The 24,499-nt window shown below is 44.0% G+C and overlaps 1 protein-coding gene across 1 annotated transcript in view; it reads left to right on the top strand.

Moving 5' to 3' along the window:
• The first annotated feature begins 3,114 nt into the window (after positions 1–3,114).
• Positions 3,115–24,499, top strand: part of LOC125446777 (RNA-binding protein with multiple splicing 2) — a 103,838-nt gene continuing 82,453 nt past the window's right edge. Inside the window, exon 1 of the mRNA XM_048520574.2 lies at positions 3,115–3,782. Coding sequence (XP_048376531.1) covers positions 3,741–3,782 — 42 coding nt within the window. The 5' untranslated portion in view covers positions 3,115–3,740. The remainder of the gene's footprint in view (positions 3,783–24,499) is intronic.

Raw genomic sequence — 24,499 nt, forward strand, 5'->3', positions numbered from 1 at the left:
TTCCTCTTTCAGCTTTTCCTTCTCTTTGTCCTTTCGCCTCCTCCACTTTTATCCACTCTGCCCTTCATTCCTATCCCCTTCTTGTTCCTCACCTCCCTTTATCCACCCATTTCTCCTCCCCTCTTCTTCCCTGCTCCACCTCTCCTGCCCCTTTCCCCCATCTCCCTTTCACTTCCCATTGCCCATATTATCTTCACCCCTCACCTTCTCATCTATTTTCTCATCTCCTACTCCACATTTAAACCCTCGCCTTTCCCACTGCCCTTTTTTCTTCTCCTCCCCTTTCTCCCTCCCTGTCCAGTTTTTTTTCCCTTCCCTCCATTGCCTCTCCCTCCACATTCACTTTCCACTTGTACCTCCCTTTGCCTGACTCCTTCTCCACTATCTTCCACCACTTTGTCCCTCCAACCCAATCACCTTCCCACTTTCCCCCCTCACTTCTCTGCGGACTCTCCACTAAGCCCCCATCTCACCGACCCCTCACGTCACCCACTCGTAGCCCTCCCCACACCCTTTCCTCGTCCCTTTCTCCTACTTACCTTTACCCCCTTCTCCATCTTTCTTCCCATTCCCCACTCCCTTTTTCCTTTCCAATCCACTTTTCCAAACTCCACCCCCTCGCTTTTAACCCCACCCTCTTAATGCCTGCACATCTCCCCTACCCTCCCCCCAATTTTTTTTCCCATCAACACTCTCCCAACCCACTTCTCCACTTTCCCTAAAGCCATCAACACTCCTCCCTCCTCCTCTCCGTTAACACCAGTCCCTTTCTCCCTCCACTGCTCTCAACCACCTCCTCCATATGCCCATCCTCCCCCTCTCCCCATTCTCATTCCCCATTCTCCATACCCTCTTTCTTGCTTCACCCCCTCCCTCATCCCCTCAAACCCTCCCCTTCTTCCACTACTTTATTCAACCTCCATCACTCCCCTTTTTTCTTTCATACCCTTCCCCCCCAGTCTCCTCCCCTTTTGCCCTCCCCTCACCTTCCTGCCCCTTCATTCCCCTCTGCTACCTTTCTTTCCCCCTCCCCTCTGCACTACCATCCACCCCTTCTCACCTCTCCTCCTGCTCATTCCCCCCTCCCCCACTCCCACCACCCCTCTCTGCTTCTCCCCTCCCCTTCCATTGACTCACCACCCATACTCCTCTCCTTCTCTCTCCCGTCTCCACCCCTCTAAGCACCCTCTCCTCCATTCCCCCTCACCTCCTCTCTCCCTCATCACCCTCCGCTCTCCCCTCCCCCCTCCTTTCCATTCTCTACTCTACCCTGCCCCTCTCCCAGTCTCCTCTTCCCCTCTCCCTCTACTCCCTCCTCTCCCCTTCCACCCTCCCCTCTGCCTTCCCCTCTCTCGTCCCCTCACCCCCTCAGTCTTCCCCCTTTCTCCCTCCCCTCCCCTCCCCTCCCCTCCTCTCAACCCCTCTGTTATCTCCCCTCTCCACCTTCCTCTCCCCTCACCCCTCTTCTCCCTTCCCATCTCCCATCCCATCCCCCCGACACCTCCTCTCCCTTCTCCTTTCCCTCTTCCCCCCTGTCATCACCCTATTCCTCCCTCTCCTCGCCCCACCCTCATATCTAACCTGGCCCCTCCCAGATTTCACCTCTCCTCCCCTTCCCCCTCTCCGCTACTCTCCCCTCCCCCCAAACTGTTCTCCTAACCTCTCCCTGTCTCCCTTTCTCTCAACCTTCTTATCCCCCCTCACCCTGTCCTCCCCTCCCCCCACTCACCTGTCCACACCCCCTCTACCCCCTCTCATCTCTGCCTCCTTCTCCTTTCCTCCTCCTTCCCCATCTCTCCTCTCCATTCCCCAACCCACTCTCCTCACCTTCCCCAAACCCCTCCTTTCCCCCTTCTCCTTCTCCCGTCACTGCTCTACCCTTCCCCCTCTCTCCCCTTCCCTAAATTCCCCTCTCACCAATCTCCTTCTCTGCACCCGCTGCAACCTTCCCTTTAACCCCCTTCCCCAAGCGCCACTCTTCCCCTCCTTCCCCAACATCCTCTGTCCCCCCCCAAACCACCCCACCACTCCCCCATTCCTCCCTCCCAACCACCCCTCCCCTCCTCTCCCCTCCCCCATTCCTTCCTCACAACCACCCCACCCCTCCTCTCCTCTTCTCCATTCCCCCCTCCCACATTTAGCCTACCCTCTTGCGCTCCTGAACCTCTCCTCCCTTCCCTATAGCTAACCCTAACCCCATCCCTCCCTATAGGGGGCGTAACAGTGTGTCCATGTGGTTTGCTTTTGGAGGGAGTGATGGTGATGGTGATGGGAGTGTTTAGAGGTGGTAATGACAATCCTGAAATCTGCCACATTCTATCACCCCCACTGCCCCCAGTTTGAGGAGTGTGCGTGTGTGTAGCTGCAGACAGATTCGTTGCATCGGATAGTTACCCATCATCTTGCAGTTATTCGTTGCTTGGTCATTGGGAGTTTGTGTAAGAGACCGGGAGTCGGGGACGAGTCTGGGATTTGGAGGCTGTGTCCAGGAATTGTGAATGAGTCAAGGAATTGGGATTGAGTCTAGGAGACGGGATTCAGTCTGGGAGATGGGGATTCAGTACAGGAGTTAGGGAGTGAGTCTGGTAGTCAGGATTCAATCTGGGAGATGGGAATCCATCCAATAGATGAAGATTCAGTCCGGGAGATGGGGATTCAGTACAGGAGTTAGGGGCTAAGTCTGGGAGTTGGGATTCAGTCTCGGAGTCGGGGGTTGAGTCTCAAAGTTGGGAGCGAGTCTGGGAATCAGGAGTGAGTCTGGGAATTGGGGGTGAGGTTGGGAGTTGAGGGTGAGGTTGGGAATTGGGAGTGAGTGTGGGAATTGGGAGTGAGTCTGGGATTTGTTGGTAATGTTGAGTTGGGATTAAGTCTGGGATTTGTGGGTAAAATTGGGATTGAGTTTGGGATTTAGGATTTGGAGGTGAGGTTGGCAGTGAGCATGAGAGTTGGTGGAGTTGGAGAGACGGGAGTAGGAAGTGGAAGCTCGGGCCGTAAACACGGCAAAGCAAACTTTTTCTCTCTCTATAAGAGAAGGGGTCGGCCTTGGTGTGATTGGCGCTGGGTTTCCATGGGAGACCATGACGCAGGCGGTTTTGGATTACCTCTCAGCTGGAATGCTTTGGGACAGGGAACTGAGAGGCAGCTTTCGCTCTCATTGCTGAGCTGATTGCAGAGAGGGGAGCTCGCCTGTGCCTTGCTATCTCCATCCCTCACTCCCCTCCCCTTCCTTTCCTTTCCTGCCCCCCCACCACCTCCTCCTCCTCCTCCTCTGGGGGGCTTTTCCAGCTCCTTTTTCCCCTCCCTCCCTCTAACAGCGAAAAACACGTGAACGAGATTGAGCAGCGAGAAAATAAAACCAGCACTTCAGCTCGTTTTACCTTCACTGCGCACCCTCTCCATTCACTCCCAGCACCTTTAGTTTCCTTTGTTTTTGTTATTTATTTATTTTTAAATAGAAGGAAGACAACATTCCAATTTCTTTCCATAGCGCCCCCCCTCACTTTCCCACCACCTCCTTTCTTTTGCTTCAAAGCTGCCACCACCCCCCCCCCCCCCCCACCCTCTGCTTTGGCATCAAGGAGCTGAACTCCTGTGTTTTTTTTGGTAGGTAGGGTAGCACCGGCCATTCTCCTGTTCTCCCAGCACCAGCGCCTCTTGCCCGGAGTAGGGGAGGGTGGGGGGAATATTTTTAAAAAACACACACACACACACATACAACGGATTCTGTCGACTCCCCAGCCATGAGCACGAAAAGTGATGAAGCTAACAACGGCGAAGAGGAGGTAAGGACTGGGCTTGACCACAGAAGAGGGACACTGCTGTCTTCTTTTCTCTCTCTTTCCCCCCCCCCCCCAGGCTGTGTATCCCTTTCACCTGTCACATCCATCCTGCTTTTTTTCCCCCCTTGTTTTCCTCCTTTCCCCCCCCCTCACCTTTTAAAATAAGTAATTTCTTTTAAAAGAAAGTTCATACTGGGAGGGGGTGGGCGGAATTGTTTACATTCTCATCGCTACTTTTAAGAAGCTTTTGTTGTACAACTTTTTTTTTAAAATTCACCTGTCATTCCGTTTCCAATTGGTGACCCTCTTTAAAAAAATAATGTTTTATTTCCTGTTTTAATAGTATTTGCTGGTTGTGGAGGGATATGGCCTGTTTAAAAGAACATAGTCAATAACTGAACAGTTAAATGTGACTTGTAAGTTGCATTTAAAAAGTGGGAGGTTTTACCAAATCTCTCTGGCTTTTTTAAATTAAATAAGAGCTTGTTTTTAAATTCTCCTCAGTTTTAAGATTGTTGTCTGTGTCTTTGTATGTGTGTCTCTCTCTCGCTAGAGTTTAAACTTGCCTTCCTTTAGCGTTTTGGTAATAGTGCCTTAAAGCGGGACTCTACGGGGTTTTGCGGGGGAGGGGGGGCGTCAGATCAGACCCTGAGCCTGGCTAATGGACTTGCACCTCTTACAGAAAGTAAGACAGCTCGCTGTCTGTTGGTGTTTCTCTCTCTCTCTCTCTCTCTCTCTCTCTGTCGGTGCAGCTTTCTGTCTGTCCCTTTTTGGAGAAGGGATGTAACTGAAAACAGCCGAGACACCCCGAGGAGCTCGGCATCTTACACACGCCGGATTGCGAGTTTAGTAGCCGCTTAGAATTCCTGCCTTTTATTTCGGAAGATCCATACCATGAGATCCCGGGGCTACAGAACCCACCACTCATTCCGTTTTGACGACTTTTATTCAGCTCGGAAAGCTGGGGGAGAAACATTAGGTGTGGGAGAGTTCAGTAGGTCATCTAGTCTGAACTTGCAAGGAGCTGTTTATTTCTCTTTCAGCTCCACTAGGATAAGTTCGCCTCAGTGTTCTGCAAACTGCTCGTCCAGTTTATTCTTACAGCTCCTGGTATAATCGGTTTCTCGTTTTAACTTCACGAATCTGCCACCTATTTATAACAAGTGTCCTTTTTTTTTCCTGAAAAAGAATTAATTCAGATGTAATGCCACGCCTCTGGGGCAGGGCGGCTTTGACCCTAAGGAGCTTCTAGCCCAGGGGTAGGGATTTACTGTTATGCTACAAGGAACTGTTTTTGTGCTTTTTTTTAAAAAAAATGTTGGGCACACCTGTGGTGTCAGTGAGATTTGAACCTGGATCTTCTGGCCCAGAAATGGGGATTCCCCCATTCAGACCTCCCCTCACTTTTTTTTAAATTCAACACTTTGCTTCTGTATCCAGGATAGGAAAGAGATGTGTGCCCCAGCCGGCAACAAGTGTTACGTTCTTAAAATGTTCCAGTTTATAAAATGAAGTTACGCTGAGGAGGGCCACTCTGCCCATTTTATGTCCATGCTATTGAAAGAGCTGTGTAAATAGTACTACCCTCCCCCAGCCAGTAACTTACTTTAAACCCCCTTTCAAGTCCGTTAACTAACCTTCACCCACCACAAGGTAACTTGCTGTATGGAAATACTCCTTTGCCTACTAGCTGTTTTTTAATGGATATCTTCCATTTGTGCCCTGGGGTTAACTACCCTCCTGCCATTGGGAAAACAATTATTCCTCATTTGTTCTATCGAAATTCTTTGTTCTCCAGTTGACATGGGCCTGAGTCTGTCTAACTTGCATGAGTTAACTTGCTAAACCAGCCCAATTAGTTTGAGGCTGATCACACAAGCTTGTCAGAATGATGACAAGCTGCTAATTTCCATTGGAATGGAAGGAAATTAAGTGTAGATTGAAATCTCTTAAATGACTTCCTCTTCCCTTACTTTTGAGGCGGGGGGCAGAGCGGAGGGGTGAGTGTCTGTCAGGATCGTGAACTCTGATTCACACCAAGGGTTGGGTTTGGAAAGGTTTAAATCTCTTTCCTCAGCGGTTCCTCTGTCTGCTCTAAAGGCTACACTTGCCGTAACCTACTGAAAAGGATTTTTGATTCTGACTCCATTCCTGCAACTTAATGACTTGGGTAATCTTGTGCAACGGTATGTGGTGCATGATTTGCGCACATTAAGCAAGCACAGAACTCCTAACTTTCATAGACCATGGTTTGACTTTAGTAACTGAGGCCAATTGTATCTGCAGCTGTTCAAGACCCAACCGTTGGTTTCCAGAATAAACGTATGAAATGAGCGGCAGTTCGGTTCCTCGAACCCACTCTGCTATTCAAGTAAAATCATAGCTGAGATGAATAGGAAAGGTTGAGAGATATGGGCCAAATGCTGGCAAATGGGACTAGACTAACTTAGGACAGAAGGATCTGTTTCTGTCTCTACAAATCTATCTAGTTGTGGTCTCCCCTTTCCTGGCTGCACTCCCTTCCCCATAAACTTGGAGTTCCTGGATGGTCAAAAAAGATCTAACTTGGCTGATTCTCCAACAGATCTGGGAGTACAATTGTCTGCGGACAAATCCCTCCTGGGACCTTGTTTCTCTGAGAAGATTCTACAGGAATTTTCAAACTCTTCTAACTGCAGCTGCATTGTAACAGCAATATTGGGCTGACAACAATGTGCTGCTGGAATTTTGTTCCTGAGCTTGCCAGAGTTCTTGTCCCTAGAGGGCCTCTATCGGTGTCTCTACAGATGGGCTCTCTAATGTATGTGCTTAAAAATGCTCCTATTTACTTTCTCTCCCCTTTCTCTGAAGGCCTCACTTGAACTAAGATACGATGTTTTTGATCTCCGATATGTACTGTGCAGTGATATTAGTTGTATGTTGTCAGCTGGCCTCAGTGTTTATTTCTTAATAAAGTGTGACTTTTAATGAAGTATTGACTTTAAAGGAAAAGTGCTAGAGAAACTCAATAGGTCTGGCAGCATCTGTGGTGAGAGGAATGCAGTCAATGTTTTGAGTGCCCTTTTTTTTCTTCAGAGCCCGGAGTTCTCTGAATTATTCACTCCGGCATGATTAGGAATAGACTCATTAGATTTCTAGAAGCTCACGAGGTAAGGATTTCAGCTCTCTGCAACATTGGGACTGTTTCTGTAGCCACCCCTGATGAGTTTCTTCCTCAACTGGGACCAGCGTCCTTGTAGAAAGCTTTTGGAGGCTAGAAACCCACAGAGCGGAGGGGTGAGTCTGTCAGGAATGTGAACTCTGATTCGTAATCGAGGGTTGGGTTAGCAAAAAATTGGAGGAACGAGATTCATTGTGTTCGACAAGTTAGGGACTGTCAGAGAAGGGAATAGTTTCCTGTTAGGAGCAATTACATAGAATCATAGAATCCCTGCAGTGTGGAAACAGGCCCTTTGGCCCAAGAAGTCCCCACCAAACCTCAGCCTCCCCCATACCCACCTAATATACATCCTCTACCTCTCTGAACACTACGGGCAATTTAGCATGACAAGTCCACCTAACCTGCACATCTTTGGAATGTGGGAGGAATCTGGAGCACCTGGAGGGAAGCCACGCAGACACAAGGGTGAATGTGCAAACTTCACACAAACAGTCGCCCAAGGCTGGAATTGAACCTAAGTTCATGGCACTGAGGCAGCAGTGCTAATCACTGAGCCACTGTGCTGCTGTAATATGCAGGAGGAGGTCATAAAATTGAAATTAATTACTGTACAGGACGGTGAGGCCTTCAGAAAGGGGAAGATGAGTAACAAAAGCATTTGTGTGTACATTAGAGGATCAAGAATGTAGACCTTGGCGTGGGGTTCACAGTTTCAAAATGTGCCGGCACAATATTACTGTTGTATCCTCACCCAGGTTCCATAAAGCACTCTGGCTCAGAAATAGTCAATTAACCTTGAATACTAGGTGTTCATGACTGAAGGGAGGTGGCAGCAATGATTGAAGGTAACATTGCCACGTGGAGTGGACAACACCAGGGGGTTGAGGACAAACTATTTATTTGTACAGAACTAAGGAACAAAGCTTCAATTGTGTTGCTTGATGTTGTCAGTAGACCATCAACTAGTAGAGAAAGATCTTTTAATGTCATTTGCAAGGAAATTATAGGGCTGAAAGTAATTATAATGGAGGATTTTAATTGTCTAAACAATGAGACGCGTAAGGGCTGGGTAAAAGTATTGAACAACGCTTTCTACAGTACGTCTCAATCCAGCTAGAATGAAGTCACTCCTAAACTTGTCTCTTGGTGAATGAGTTGAGCAAGAGGATAATTCCTGTAGGGATTAACTTGAATCGGGGAAAAATCCCTGTGTTTTGGAATCAGGCCATTTGCCCCAGTGAGTCCACACTGACCCTCCAAAGAGCATTCCACCCAGACCCACTTGTTACACTATATAAAACCATGGATTTCCCCATGGCCAATCCACCTAGCCTGTATGGCTTTTGACTGTAGGAGGAAACCCATGCAGATGGAAGTGTGCCAACTCCACACAGTTGCCTGCAGGTAGAATTGAACCCAGGTCCCTAGTGCTGTGACACAGCAGTGTTGACCATTGAGGGGCAGTGATGCTTGTCACCAGTTTTGGTCGATAATGGAAAAGGATAAGGAGCAATGTTGAGTAAAAGTAATTCACAAGCACTGTCATTGACCCAATGTGATTTTGATCTAAGCTTGGAAGCAGAGTTGACAAGCCTACAACTGAACGATGAAGCTTCTGATCCAGACACAGAAAAAATATATTCCTCGTGGGGTGAATGGCAAACAAGTTTGGAGATCTGCAAATGATGGAAGAAACTAAGATGAAGGGAAAAGCTTTTGGCAGATGCCCTAAACCGGGCTGAATAGGGAAGGCTTTGAGCAGAACAGAAAAACTAAATGAGAAGCAAAGGTCAGGATGAAAAGAGACTGGCTCTAACAAGTGGTGAAATCAATTCTTCTATACACAGTAAAAGGGTGGTAGAGGAAAGATTTGAGGAACCAAGAGAATTGAGTCATGGAGGCAAAGACATAGATCATGTATTAAATGAACAGCTGGTATCTCTATCCTTGATGAGAATAATGCAGTGGGCGTTATGTTGATTATGAATATAATACAGGTAACTTGAAGAGTTTAGAATTAACTTAAGGTATTATTATTGAATTGCTTGTTTACTTGAGTTAATTGGGACTGGAGTCACCTGAGGCACGAGAGCGTGGAACTTTGCAGAGGTGCTGATCGTAACTTTGCTGTATTTCTTAACACTGAGGTGGTGCCAGAGGATTGGAGAAGTCCTCATGTGGATAACTACTTTTTCCAAAAAAACCCTGAAATTCTCCAGTGTTCAATGTTTGGACACCTGCTCTGGCCATACATATTTAGGCATGGGCCACGCTGAGCAGACACTGTTTCAAAATTTGAGAATGGTAAAGAGCTGCAGACCTTAAAAATGAGGCTGAGAAGACATGAGATTAACTTTAAAGCCATGTTTAGTGTGATGTGATTTATCTTAGTAGCAAAAATGAGAAGACTATTAAAGGGACAATTGTGAAGGAAGTGTAGAGGTGATAACCTGGGTGTGTACATGCATTATTAATGAGGACAGATTGAGACCTGTCAATAAACCTGTAGCCTTTAAGGGTAGTGAGTATGAAAACAAAAAAACTTATGTTAAACATGTATTGAAGACTGGTTCAGCCTGACCTGAAGTATTATATGCAGTTCAGGATGCCCCATTTTTAAAAAGGATGCAAAGGTATAGGAGAGGATTTGGAAAAGGCTCGAGAGTGCTTCCATTTAGATTTGTGGAGAGAAGTTATAGAAGTTCAGAAAATAATGAGGGGAATAGATAGTTAATGGTAGTTGCCTTTCCCTTGGATAGGGGATCTTTCAAAATTGGGGCAGATTAAGGTGAGGGAAGAGGTTTTTTAACAAGACATGAGGGACAACTTTTAAACAAAAGTATGGAATGAATTTCCTGAGGAAGTGGTGGATGTATATGCAATTACCATAGCAAAAATACATTTTGTAGAAATAGATATGAATGGGAAGGCTTGGAAGGATATGGGCCAGGAGCAGGCAAGTGGGACTAGTTTAGTTTGGGATAATGGTCGGCGTGGACTGGATGGACCAAAGGGCCTGTTTCTGAGCTATATGACTGTGACCTTAAACTTAGTTGGAGCAATTTCCTTTGAGAGGCGAGGCTCTGAATTGAGGGTCGTGGGTGGATAGATGAGAGAGCCATTTGCTGGAAGGATTGGGAGCAAGAGGGAACAGCTTAGGGTGGCATTTTGCAAAAGAAGCAATGGTGACCCGAGAAACTGGTTCACCCTGCAAGCAGTAGGGTCTGGAATGTTCTGTGCAAGTGTGGAGGGGACTGATTATTCAATAGATGTGTTCAGGATTGGATAGCTAACTGATGAGGATTGGTGTTGGCCGAGGGGAGGGGGTGGGGGGGTGGAAGAAATGTAGAAAGGTTTTGTATAGCCGGTGTTCCACTATGCTGTGGAGAGTTGGCACGGGGATGAGGGTTGAATATCCTCCTGTGCGGCAACAGCTCTTGCATTACTCATACTTGGTATCCTTGATGATAGGCTTCGGTAAGCATTTCCAAATGTATGCATTGAGGGTCTTCTGTGTACATTCTCTATCTATAGGCCAAGAGATCCTGAGTTCAAGTCCTACCTGTCTCAGGTGCCTTTAACATCTTCCAATAGGATAAGTGACTCCATCATCTGGAGAGAGTAATTATTCTGACCGTCAGTGAGCTTTGACAGTGCTGGAAACAGTCACCAGCAATATAATTTCCCAGTGACTCATGGTTAAAGTGACCTGTTCTGTAGCCTGTTTTTTTTAGACTTGGCAAGATGATCAAAGTTGATAGCGGGATGCAAATGGTAAAAGGAGAGACATTTCATTTTCCAGTGATTCTTTGTCCTTTGAGATTTTAGGCACAAGAGAAGGCGGGGATCGGTTCATCTGAAAGGGAACAGAAGTTTGCAGCAGGCTGTGTTCGCTTTTTGGGGTGCTGTGGAAGCTCAATTCACCCTGTGCGAGGGGGAAACGGCTTCTAACTTAACTGTAGGGGAATAAAACCCTCCATCATTGCCTTGATCCCAGTTCCTGCAATGGAGTCCCAACCCAATGGGCTAATCAGTTGAAGGTTGGGTCTCTAGGTGAAGGTTCCTCTTTGTAACTGTATTTGAGCACACCCCAGTCCACGCATAATCATATTCAAAGTTGCCACTGAATACTGGAAATAGAGCGATCGCCCAAGAGCGATCTGCATCTGAAATGTAAATATTTCAAGTAGCAGTGGTTCCTGTTGTTAATATTTAGATGGATTTCGGGAAAGTAAGTAAACCAATAATTAAGTTCACCAGACCTGGCAGCTGGTTGTTTCTATTTAACCCTTCTCTTTCTAAACCACTCCAAAAACACACTTTTCCTGTCCCTTTTTTCTTTGTTTCCACCTCTCTTCAGTGTTATTTCATTACAGGCTTGTTGAGCACACGTGCAACCAATCTCTGGATTGCTGATTAACACTAATGCAAGTCTACACCAGGTATACTAAAGTGATGATAAGGTTATACAGTACCAAGCTTTGTTGTGACATCAACTATTTGATGCCAGTTGGTTGTTTTCTGAAATGGAAACTAATCAAGATTGGGTGGAGGGGGGTGGTGGTGTTGGGGTTGGGGGTAGAGGTTGTGTTCATGCAGAGAACCTCTGTTACATTTCCAATTTATCAGGTGTCTTTCTCTACATGCACTTGGTTACCGGACGTGTCTGCAAGTTTTCCCAGTGCCCTCAGATTACTGTACATAGCTAGCATTCTCGCGCCCTGCTACCAAACTATGTACCACTAACCCCCCTCTGTCTGTAACATTGAAAGTTAATGAAGTACTGTACTGCAGTGGAGAGTCCCGCAAATTGTTTAACCTGTCTAGTCAAATGAGGCTAAATGACAAATTGTTTTCCTACTGCTTTTTTTTTGGTGTATTTTGTTCTTGGAATTTTAGGATACTAATACCAAAGCAACAGTATCTAAATCAACTTTTGGGTTTCCTGTCGGACCCAGCGCTCCAGTGAAAGCAAAGTACTGCAGATACTGGAAACCTGAAATAAAAACTCCAAGGACTATGGCAGCATCTGTAGAGAGAGAGAGAGAGAAACAACATTGTTTGAGTCTGATACTTTAGATCAGACCATTTTGTATAACATTACTGGAACTTTTCCATGTTCCTTTTTACTGGGTTGAGTTTACTTTAAGACAAATATCAATTGTGGCAGATTACAGCGGTGTGTGTGTGTGCATCCTTTGTATGTATTTACAACAGTCCACCTCAGTAGTACCCAGATAAAATGCCAAACTTATGCCGCATTGTTACTTTTTGTTATTTAGCCTTGTATGCTTTTGGCTTTTCACTGGCAGAAACTATTGTTAGTTAATAATGCAACTGTCTTGTTTAAACCACTATGCGTAACCTGGGTCAGCAAGGCCTCTGTGAATCCTCGATTGGAGGCCAAATAGTCTCTAAGTTTGCTATGTTAGACCTATAGATATTCATCCACAGGACTCAGTAACTGTGGAAACCAGCAGTTAGTGGCACTCTCGCTCGCTAAATTGCCTGTAGCGCCCAGGGATGTTTAGGTTGGGTGGGTTGCTTTTTGGCGAGGCGGTTGGGCCCAATGGCCTGTTCCCATAGGGACTCTGTTTCAAGTTGCCAGTGATTCCTGTTCACATTTATCTAACTAAGACTACGCCCTACCCAAGTCATCTTATGTTGATAGTAAATCTTCCAGGCAATTTTAAATATAGTCTGACAGTCAGACTGATCAGTGTATAGTGCTTTTAATTAACTTTTTTAATCAACCTGCTCAGTGGTGTAATTGGACAACTCTGGAGTAGGTGGGACTTGAAACCAGACCCCCTGGCTTGGACATAGGGACACTATCACTGCAGTACAAGAAGCCTAAAACTAGTTTTTGACCAATCTGATTTGGGCATGTGGTTTTATTTTTTTAGCTGTTCCCAAAAGCTTTTCCACTCGGTTCTGTGGGTATTGTGCATATCACTTTCTCCTGCCACCCCCTGCTGTTTCGTTTTAAAAAATAAACTGTTGGGTTAAAACTCTTCCCCTTTAGACTGATTTTTGGCATTGACATCAAATTCCAGAATGTAACTTGTTTTTGTGCTTTGTTTACACAGGCTTTGTTGTCTGAAGTGTCAGTACTAGGGAAGATAAATACTTCCCTTAGTCAACATTTTGGCCCATTCTCGGGGCCTCACTGTCACTTTAGTACAAGCTTCACTAGAGGCTCACTTAAGCCTTTTGAAGCATTTACGTTGGAGAAAATTGAGAAGTTGTAATCTTGTTTTCCCCTCTGCATTCTCCTCAAGCTCATCCAGATCTTGGCACCCTTGTCCCAATTTGCACCACTTGTCTCTTGTTGCTCCTATGTAGGTCTGTGGTGTGGCCACATCTCGGTTTTGGAAAATTTTGTGGTTTCCAAATCTCTCGTGGCCTCGCCCGTTCTAGTCTCTCTCTATTCTCCCTTCCTCTGTGCATCTGACTCTCTATTCTCCCTTTCTTCTCCGTCTCTTTTTATTCCTTTTGTACATCCCTGAATTTTATTTATCCATTATCAGCGGTTATACTTTCAGCTGCCTGAACCTTTCTGGTTTTTGTTGTTGCTCCTTGAACCAAGCTTGTGGTCAGCACTCCTGTGTTTCTCACCTAAAGTCAGTTCATTGTTTCTTGCTCACTCCTGTTAATATGAATGTTTCATACATTTCAAAATGTGCCTCCTGAAGATTCAGTTAATAACCAGCTAGCTGGTTAACTTCCTCCTTTTGTAGCCAAATTCAGGTTAACATTAACGTTTTCCCTGATTAGATGTTCTAACAATCGACCTTTTGAAACATCTAAATTGATGCTCAGTTTACTGATTCAGGATTGAACTATGTCCTCGATACACTCTACTACAGTAAGTTTCCACTTCAGCAGCTGGACTGAGCTGCAGAAAAGGGCAGGCTGCAACATTCAGGGGAGTGGAGGGTGCATTCTGAAGGTGAGCTGTGTTGCTATAGAGGCAGCTTGACATTTTAACCTAGAGCAACTATGCGTACTATTCACGTGGAAGCAGCTGCAGTGTAAGGGATGAATTCTTGCTTAGTGTACTAAGCGGTTAACAGCCAACGAAGGGATGTGGAGGTTTTTGTAGCCAGCAGTTACTGTGGGCCAAATGGCCTCACCCTGTATTGCTAATCAGCTCTATTAGAATTACAATGCTGACTGTCCCTTTCATCTCCTCTCCTGTTGCCCAGAAATGCAATAAACTGTCGAAGATTAGACAAGACTAGTCTGCCTTCATTTTAAAATGAAACTGGCACTTAAGATCTTGATGTTGATGCTAGTGTTACCATAACGGGTAATGTTTTGGATCTTTTTTAAGCCTTATCTACCAAACCTCCTTGTATAACTGAAATAGCCATACATGGCTGCATCTTATGTGAATGCAAACTTGGCTGGACTGAAGCTGTCTGCTTATCGAGCAGAGCAAGGCTGGTACAGATGATTCACAGGGGATTTAAGCTACACTGCCAAAAATGCTATTTTTGGATCAGAACTTCCATAAATTGACATGCAAGTCTTAGCAGCTTTTTGGACTGTCGAATTAATCTAAACACTTGTGCACTCAATGAAATAACATTTCTGTTTTGGGTGAAATCCATAATGGACTGTTTGCCCATTGGCTGGCTGGTTTGTGTTGGGGGTCATGGTGGATGTGCAGAGCAATGGTACATGATTGGGCTTTGTGGAAGTGTTTTGAAAATGAACAACTTTTTTATTTCTGGTGCCTTTTACAAAAACTTAGCTTTTGAGGCTCAAACATTGGTCTTTGTTACAATGCAGCAAGAATTTTTCTGCCAGAAGGAAGAGTTGAACACGAATGTGGTGAACTCATTTTAGAATGTATACTTTTAAAGAGGTGGCTACTTGAGGAAAGATGTCCTCCTAAAGAGAGGAGATATGGGAGTGTGGAGTTTGGCTGCAGCAAATAGTCTAACTTTCACATTGTAGTCTCTACATAAATGTAATGCTCAACAATAAATCTATACCATCAGATCCTAGAGAAATAGATGCAGGCTTGGCTATTTAGTCCGTCAATTCTGCTTTACCATTTTAATAAGATCGTAGCTGATCTGATGGCCTTAACTCCACTTTACTGTTTGTTCCCTTGATCCTTTTGTAGATTGTGAGCCTGCCCCCCTCCCCTGCTTGGCACAGGGAATGCTGAGAGCTAACTCTCCCCGAGAAGAAATTCCGCCTAGGCTCCATCTTAAATGGGACACTGTTTAGTTTGAGACCGTGCCCTGTAGCTCTTGGGTCCATCATAGGGAAACGTTCTCTCAGCACAAAGTCCCTCTTCAGAAACCTGTATTTTTCGATAAGATTATCTTGTGTGCTACTGAAGTCTAATTATACACTGCATTGTTCCTCAGAGGGCAGCCCCTTCATATTTGAATTCAGCCAAATGAACATTTTTATCTGAAGGGCCTCAAAGAATGAATGTACCTTGGAGACCATTACTAGTACACTAGGACTGGACTTAGTACAGCTGTACCAAGACTTGCCCCACTTTAATACTCCCAGCTCTCTGCAATAAATTTGCAGGGTGTTCCTAATTAGTTGTTGAGACTATAATTCCTGCAATTCAAGTCTGGCATCTAGACTCACTGTATCATTACATTTGTAGCCTGTCTCTATTTTAATGAACCTGCTTTCCTATTTTTCCAAAGTTAACAACCCCTCTTTCCATCATTTGTTTTTTTTCATCCCCATGTACTTAAACCATTTCTATCCTTTTTTTTTGCAGACTTACAAAAGCGCACAGTTTGCAAGTATATTACCAGATTTGTCTCCATTGCCCTGAGAAAGGGTCCCGAAACGTTTAATGCTGATTTTTCTCTCTTTTCCCCCCCACCCCCGCCGCTGCCCTCACTCAGATGCTGCCAGACCTGCTGACTTTTTCCAGCAACTTTGTTTTGTTCCCATTTAAAATTGGTTCCTTCATCCAAGGTTTCAGGACAGATCGCAAACGCTTGAGGCCCCAGTTCTGTGTCCACACCTGGTGGCTAACTATTCCAGTTTTGCTTTCCCTTTTTTATCCATTTTGTTTGTTACATCAGAGATCTGCAGCACTGAGACAGGCCCTTTGACCCATTGAGTCTAGACTAGTCAAAAAAAACAAGCGCAAAACTATTTAGTCCTCCCCTTCCAGCACGTGCCTACCCCACTTCCCCCAATCAGCGTGTCTTGGCATCTCAAATGTGCACACAAATGCTGCTTCAATGCTGAGGGTTTCTGCCTCTGCCAGCCTTACCAGCAGTGAGTTGCAGATTCCCCATCATCCTCTAGATAGGGGTTGGGGGAGGGAAATGGTGCCAAAATTCCTCAACCCTCCCCTCTTAAACCACCACCAAAGGGTGCCCATATAACGAGGAATTGGGGTGATTTGTTTGACAAACTTGGGGCAGTAAGCTTTCTCCGGGATCTCAAGTTCAGCTAGGTTTCACCAACCATATGATTGTCTTCCAACTCATTATGCAAGCTGTACATAATATTTGTACAAAAGAACAGGAGTTGTAGCATCTTGCCTTGAGTTGTTCTGCATGTTGTGGAAAACAGGACCTATGTCACTGCCAATGTATCAACAGTTCTCTTAGAATATTTGACTACACTTGATCAGGTGTTGTTGTGACTGTGTCATTTGGGGGTGGGGGGAGAACAATCCTTACTTGTTCTTTTAGGCAATTCTTTTAATCTACCTCAGTCATGTTATGATCCACCTCCTGTAGCAGGTGGGACCAGAACTGAACTTCTTGGTCAGAGTAGGAACACTCTGCTGGGCCATAGCAGCCCGTGTTTATGTTCTGTTGACATGCCACTCTGACTACCTAATTAGATTTAGGAATTAACAATGAATCTTAAGTTGCTTCTCCACAAAGGATTAAACTACATATGCCAAAAGTCATGATGTGTTTCCATAAAAGACCTGGATAGGAATTGGTTAGCCACATGCTTCCACTTCTGAACTGCAACATCTGGTACAAGTTTGGATAGACACTATATATCCCACTTTCTCCCCCTTTACTGCTGATGGATGAAATTCTGATAAAACTGATGGGCAAACAGCAGTGCTTTAGCAGTTCAGCTAATTCACTTGACTTGCCTTTTCCTGGAATAAGGAGCCCCTGATGTGAGTCTGTCTAAATTTGGTCAATACTGCCATATTTTAATCTGTGTATATAAGTATTTTTTGGAGCTGAATCATAATGGTAGTTGGTATTTGTCAAGGGGTGGGGGGGGGGGGTGGGGTGCAGAATTTGCAAAAGCTACTTGTTCAAATCTTACCAGTCAATAGCTGTAGATGTACTTGTCATTGAGATTAAAGTAGTATGGAGTTCCTAGTATCTGATTTCTGTGCACTGTGTAATTAGCCTAGTTTATAACGCATGATTTTCTACTAAAATTAGAGATTAAGCCACATCTAATGTAGCTACACCTGAACTGCTTGACCCAAACCGCACCCCCCCCCATCTGTCCTGAAGCTTAATTTAAGTAGACCTCTATACAATTTGTACCAAATTTTATTTGAATGGTAGATCTTGTTTCAAGTAAAATATTTTATTAAAATGTAGGATGAGATTTATTGCTTGCCCTGAGAGTTAGATTTTTGTCACCTGAACTCGTGTATAGTAGTATAATGAAAAGTGAACAATCTCTGTTCTCGAGCGATACCTTGGTTACACACTTACCAAAGCAGAAATAAAGAAAACAGAACAAAAAGGAATGAGGTTTTAAGTCTTATCTCTATTGTCAGTGAGGCAGTTATTTAGACTAATCATTCACAATTACTGGATGGAAATAGTCAGATGACCTTTCAAAGGACAGTCAGCTATCCCTGGCATGTTATTCTTACAAGCAGGTGACTAAGGAACATTGGTTCCCCTCTTTGTAAATTCCTTAGTTGTGACTTTTTTTTAAGATCTCTGTTATAATGCTTCAATTAAGGCATAGTTAGCTTGATCAAAGGGAAGGAACCGACTTCAAGGTTTTGTTCAGTGAACTTTGTGTGGAAGCAAGATACTGTGGTTGCTGGAAATCCAGGAAAGAAATCTCTCTTTGTAATTGTTCATGTGCTTCTTTTCAAGAAATGAAGCCTAGAGAAAAGCTGAAAGTCGTCTTCCTGATTCTATTTGCATTTGTTAATCCCTCTTTCTCTTCTGCCAATCCAGTTACTGAAATATCGTCCATCTGTGCATTCCTGAGTCTATTTCCATTGCAGGGCATTCAGTTTGGAAAGGTGATATTTCACCTCTCTGGAATGTAAATTTTATCAAGCAAGTGTGCTTTTTAAATGGGAGCTATGCATTTCATGATACTAACGTAGTTGCTTTGTTTCATTCTTTTGGGTGAAATGGTAAATTCAGTTCTCAGTTTAGAGTTCCCCAGACTTTGTGGTCAGGTATTCTTGGCCTTTTTTTGATCAATATTTGTTTTTTTTTAATAAAAGACTTAGCCCATGAGGATTTTGGGTATTAACTTCCCATGAACTGATTTAGAATTTCGATAGTTCACTCCATTATTGTAACAACCTGATGTAATTGGTCCACTTCTGAGAATTTGCCCCCCTCTTGAAACTGGACAGGCTCATGCACCAATTTCCACCCCTCCCCCTGCATCTTGTGTTAAGTGATTTCTTGCTGATCCAGTTCTAAGGTAGGGAGACTATCATGCAAATGACACTTTCACATTTTTTTAAAGCCAGCTTTTAATCCTCCTTCCTATTTGCTATGAGACAGCTGAAGCAAATGCATAGTCTAACAGCTGCCCAAGCTAAAATCGCCACCTGATTTCAGAGCACGAGTCTGGGACTGATGGGGGCACAAGCTGATTTCTGGACCAATATGATGATAGTTGGAGCAGCAATGTGGTATGCTCAAGGTTAACTGTGCATTAACTGCCTTGCACAACTTTTGATACAAAATGGACCTCAACTTGTAAGTTTAAAATATGTATTTTAAAAGTATTCTAAATAAACTGACTACCTTTCTAAGTTAAAGAAATCTCCTGCCCTGACGACTGGGCCTACAGGTCACTCCTAGATGCACAATGATGTGGTTGGCCCTTAATTGACCTCCCTAATGATATAGCAAGCCAGTCCGTTATATTGAGCCACTACAAAGCAGTGCAGGGAATGAGACTGGATGGACCAGCCAGTATTTAACACTTGTGCCGGTAGGGAGAATGTACCCACAGTCGACTGCAGTATCTTCAGAAGGCTGTTCGTGGCTGTCTCGAGGGTATGAGTACTAAAATGTAGCCAGTCACACCTACGTGCAATAAACAAATCCAAGCACTGTATCAAACTCTTGCATTCAGTGATAAATAATCACTTGGAGTACAGATCTGAAACATTGCCAAAAGACGCAGGTAAAACCTTCCTTTTGTCTCTGACTCATCAGAATTAGGGTTAGCACTGATACCTCACAGCGCCCGGGACCCAGGTTCACTTCCACCCTCTGACTGTGTCTGCGTGGGTTTGCTCCAGGTGTGCTAGTTTCCTCTCACAGCCCAAGATGTGCAGTTTAGGGTGAATTGGCCATGATAAATTGCCTGTAGTGTTCAGGAAGGTGTAGATTAGCGGGGGGTGGATCTGGGTGGGATGCTCTGGTCAGTGTGGACTTGTTGAGCTGAAGGCCCTGTTTCCACGCTGTAGGAGTTCTGGTTCTATTCTTGAAAACACAATCCTTTTTGTTTTGCAACATGAAAAGAGGGTCCTGATTTGTCATGCCACTGATGGCCCAGCCAGAACTCTGAATCTTAATTCTCACATCTGGTAAGTAGCTTCTGATTGGTCAGGGTTTCACCATGGTGCAGCAGAAACCAACAGTCTCTTGCACTGTTTTTATGGAAAAAGATGTAATATATGTATGAATTGTTTTTGCCTGCATGAAACAGGGTCTTGTATGTTTATTTGTAGCTTCTGGCATGTGCTGACCCATCACATTGTGGGCCTGGCCAGTGCTGTTAAATTAACATGTAATCATTGGCACAGTCTGGATTGTTTAACCAATGCTATCCAACTCTCTAGCCATGATTCTGCTATTGGAAATACCTTGTGGCTTGCAACACAGGCTCTGAGTCTAATCTGTAAACTGAATGGTCAACAGGATCATGGTTGTTAGGATTCATCCTCATTAGGATGTAAGGCACCCATCCGAGTGTATTATCGATCACTCACTGGTGCTATATCACATCACTCATTCGTGTGGTAAGTGACATGTATTTCTGGCCTGGCAGCATCCTGGATTAGGGGAGATCTTCTGCCGGTGTACCAAATAGTAGCAGCAAGAAACAGCTAGCTCAACCTGTCACTCAGTCTGTACCTTCCCTTCTCATCCAGTGTAAAATTGGAGTTAGATGGGGCACCAGTTGGTGCTTAAAAATGTTGGCCACATTAATGGATTTCATGATATGTCGTGCTGATTTGATCAGAATTTATTTATCAAGCAGGATAGCTTTCATATGCCCCAGTGTGTATTGAGTTTATGTAGTGAGCAGATTGCTAGGACATTTTTTTGAAAATATAAGGCTGATCTTGTAGCAAGAATCTATATTTTTTTGGCTGCGCATCCCCACAGCAACAGCCTGACCAGTCAGAAGCTACCTGCTTGGTTTGAATAAAGATTGACAGTTAACTGTCCTCACTACCAGTGATGGTTGAACCAATCAGCACCACCTTCCAATGCGCGCACAAATATAATTGTCAAATCTGTTCCTTGCATCTCTGTCCTGACAAATGCAAATGGAAGCCTTCACTGTTGTCTCTGTTTAGCAATGTCTAAGTTCAGTAATAATCTTCCAATTTGGACGTAAAAGTTAACCTGTATTAAATACTGGAATAAAAGTGAGGTGTGTTTTTTAAACATGCAATTACTCTAATGAGTAGTGAAAAGTTGGTTTTAATAGTGCATCTCATATAGTTCACGAACTAAAGACACTTCATGTTTCAATGTGGTTGCATCAGTTTGTAGATTAATAATTGATAGGTGAGGGCTTGAATACTGTGACACTTAATTGGGCCGGAAGTGAACCAGGATAAGTAACTTGCCTTTATTGTAAACTTTAGGCTAGTTAAGAGAATGGGCCAATGAACACTGGTTGCCTTTAATGGTGCACAAACTGGGGGCTAGCAAAAGGGTAATGATCAGGGAATTAAAGATCTTTCAATATGCAAGCAGCCCAAAGTCACTCTAGAATTTTGGTTTGTCACTAGTGCTGTTAATCAGTACACATCGCTGTAAGTTAGATTTTTGGGCTTGACAATGATATTGTTGGTAATTTTGGTCTTTTTTTAAACACAGCTTGAATCTCATATAATTTCTAAAAAGTGAAAGCGCTAGATTGAAGAGCTTTGAAGTACTGATTTTAGTGTGATTCCCTTTGTAACCAGAGTGCAGATTGAGATGTGGACAGGCAATTTGGCATGTAGTTTGCTGATACTAATGGATGTTCTGAAGGCTTTTGGACTAAGACTGCACAAGAGTCTGTAAATCAAAATTTCATAGATACATGTTTCCTATTAATCTTACACTCGCCAAGGTCCTGAACAGGAAGATATTTCAGGCTTACAAGTAAGCTTGGAGGCTGCTTGCAGGTTTACTTATGAATCTGAACACAATGCAGGACAAAAAGGAGCTGTTCTTAAATACAGGAAATGTCAAATCTTTAATTTTTAAAACTGCGCATGGGAAGCATTTGCACGTTTGAGTGCTTTATATGTTGGATGTTTGAAAACTGGGGAGATCTGGTACTTATGACTAACTTGCATGAACTGGAGTAAATGCAAAGTGATCGAGAAACTCGGCAAGTCTGGCAGCATCTGCCAAGAGTGTTTGAGTCTGATATGACACTGGAACGTCAGCACTTAAGATTTATTTTTGTTTACATCTGATTTCCAGTATCCACAGTAATTTTGAGGGTGCAAACTGCAACCTGGTTTGCCTGAAGTCTACCAGCAATTTCTCAGATTTTCTTAAATAGAAACACAACCTGATATGGTCTCTGGGTTTCCATGCCGCAGCCAACAGTGACCATTCCCCTCGCTGCTGTCTTCTTGAGGAAGACAGGTTTGAAGCCTGTACATCTATTCTTGTGTCTTGTAGACGGGAGAAGTCCTAGTTCGGCCTTTTTTAAGGTAGCTGAGTTAAGAATTGTGTGTGTGTGTGTGTCCTTCAGACAGTGGAAATACATGACTGTCAGAGCATAATCCTACATTCATGACCAATTTGATGACCAAAAATGGGCATGATTGTAGCGATGTCACAACCTGGCTGTGTATCTAGACAATATTAAGCATGTGTAACTTGATGTGATCCAATTGGGCATTTAGGATGTCTAGTCTAATGGAAATGTTGCATAATCTCTTTCTAAATAGCAAAGCAATCTCAGATTTTTTTAAAAAAATCTTGCTTGTCTCTTTCTGTCTCCTTAGCTTTACGCTGTAAGTCCTGCAAATGAAGACTTTGTTCAGTGTGCTGAATTAGCACACTGATTCTACTTATTGTAGCTTTGTCATGCTTGCCATCTCCTGCCTAAGGTCATGACTGGGGGGCCTCTGAATTTTATGCCACTTTGTGATTCGGAGAGCTGTGCCTATTAGGCGCAGAAATGGAGTGAATTTGCACACTTTTTTTCTTTCTCTAGCCTTCTCACCTCTGGTTCTTTGCCAACTGCAGGTGACCAGGCTCATTGGCCATCAGGGCTCACCTGGCAACTTTCAGCAATGGGCTGTAAATGCGCTTGGCTGCCATCCCAGAAGTGGCCACTTTCTTACCAGTGGTGCTAGAGACTTGGCATTTTCTATGGCACTCCATCCTGTCAGATGGGGATGGTCTTCATACCTCGCCTCCTGCAAGACCCAGGCGAGCTGGAGCAAGAAATGTAACGAAACACAAATTGTGGCATAATGTCTGAATTGGCTATGAATGAGGGAGTGTGCCTCCTCTTGAGTTGGTGAGGGAAGGAGGCATAAAGGAAGAGTCAACTCATGAATTTACCTACTTGTTAGGTGGATGTCTTGTGTAAAAAAAAATTTGTGAATGCATGCCCTGGAACCTTAAACATTGACAATATCATCTTATTTGTTCATTTTTTTGTTTTTTTTGTTTGAGGCGGGGGGGGGGGGGGTGCGGTGGTGTGGGAAGAGAAAAGTCAACCCATAATTGTAAAATTAACAGTTTTCCTTGAAAGGCAGTGGTTTGAGCATGTTTTTTATTTTTGCAGACATTGAATGTATACACACCGGTTCCAAGCCCACTAAATTTGTTGACCGTGATGGTCTAGGCACTGCTGGAGAAACTGGAGCTAATCTGGCTGGATTTAAATGTCATCAAGGCTTGGCAGTTAACTGTCAGTCATCTAACTGTGCATTCTGTATAGCAAAGCTTCTACCCAAACAGTCAACTCCCCAATCGATTAGCACTGTCCTCTTCCCTTGATAATGTTTCCCCTATGCATTTGGTATTCTTGGGAATTGTCCTGATGTGTAAAATATGAAGAAATTTGGGTTTTCTCTCTCGGCTGTGTTTCCCTTGTTTTGTTCGGATGTTGTGCAGGTGGCATAATTGATCAGGAGAAATTCCAGAAATGTTTCTAATAGAAGGATGAGTGATGACATGGTTCACCACACTGCAATTTTTTTTAATGGTGCACACCCTGGAAAGTTCATACTCCATGAAACCCTGGGTGGGAGCGGGGGGATTTTGGGGGCGATACTATTCGGGGAGAAGAAGAGAGATGGTTCCTCTTGAGATAAGGATCTGAAGTGTGGAGTCCTGGATGCTCGAGCTGTAGCTGCCCTAAGTAAAAGGAAAGAACAAAACTGACAAACATTTTTGGTGTGGGCAAACTCGACAGCAAATAAGGGCTGCTTTTAAGTCATTTGCTTTCATAATTTCCAGAGTTACATATGAATGTTGTCTGTATAACCCAGCAAATGCATAAGGACATCTTATACTCCATTCAAACACATCCTTTATCTAACTTCAGCAAAGTTTTTTTTCCCCTCTATTGTTGGTTCCTGAAAAGTGCAAGCACAGTAGAAAAGATTTTAACTGTGGGTGTCTAGACTTTCTAGGCCTAGTGTATTTGTTAGCCAAACTCTGTCCTCGGTGAAGTTGTCTGATTTTTAAATTCAGTGTGTCATACCTAGGTACAGTGAAAAGTTTTTTGCATGCAGTACTGCCTGAGCATACCATCCAAAGGGTAATAGAACAGAGTGAGGAATACAATGTTACGGATGTGGCGAAGGAGCTAGAGCAACTTGTATGTAAAATTTGAGGTTCATTCAGAAGTCTAAACAGCAAGCCTCAAATCTGGTACATTGTGTTTCAGCTTTTGTATCTTCTGCACATTCTAAGATGCAATCTGAGATCTTGTCTAATTTGGAAAATCTCTAATTTGATCAGAAGTAGGCTATTTAGTCCATCTGGTCTATTGTGATTTTGTGACTGGTCTGATTGTACCCTAAGTCCAATTTCCTATCCAGCAGCTCCACCCTTGATCAAAAATGAATCTTGAATAAATTCAATGACTTAACTGTGTGTGT

Source organism: Stegostoma tigrinum, chromosome 36 (assembly GCF_030684315.1).
Source record: "Stegostoma tigrinum isolate sSteTig4 chromosome 36, sSteTig4.hap1, whole genome shotgun sequence".
In the NCBI taxonomy this organism is placed as follows: Eukaryota; Metazoa; Chordata; class Chondrichthyes; order Orectolobiformes; family Stegostomatidae; genus Stegostoma; species Stegostoma tigrinum.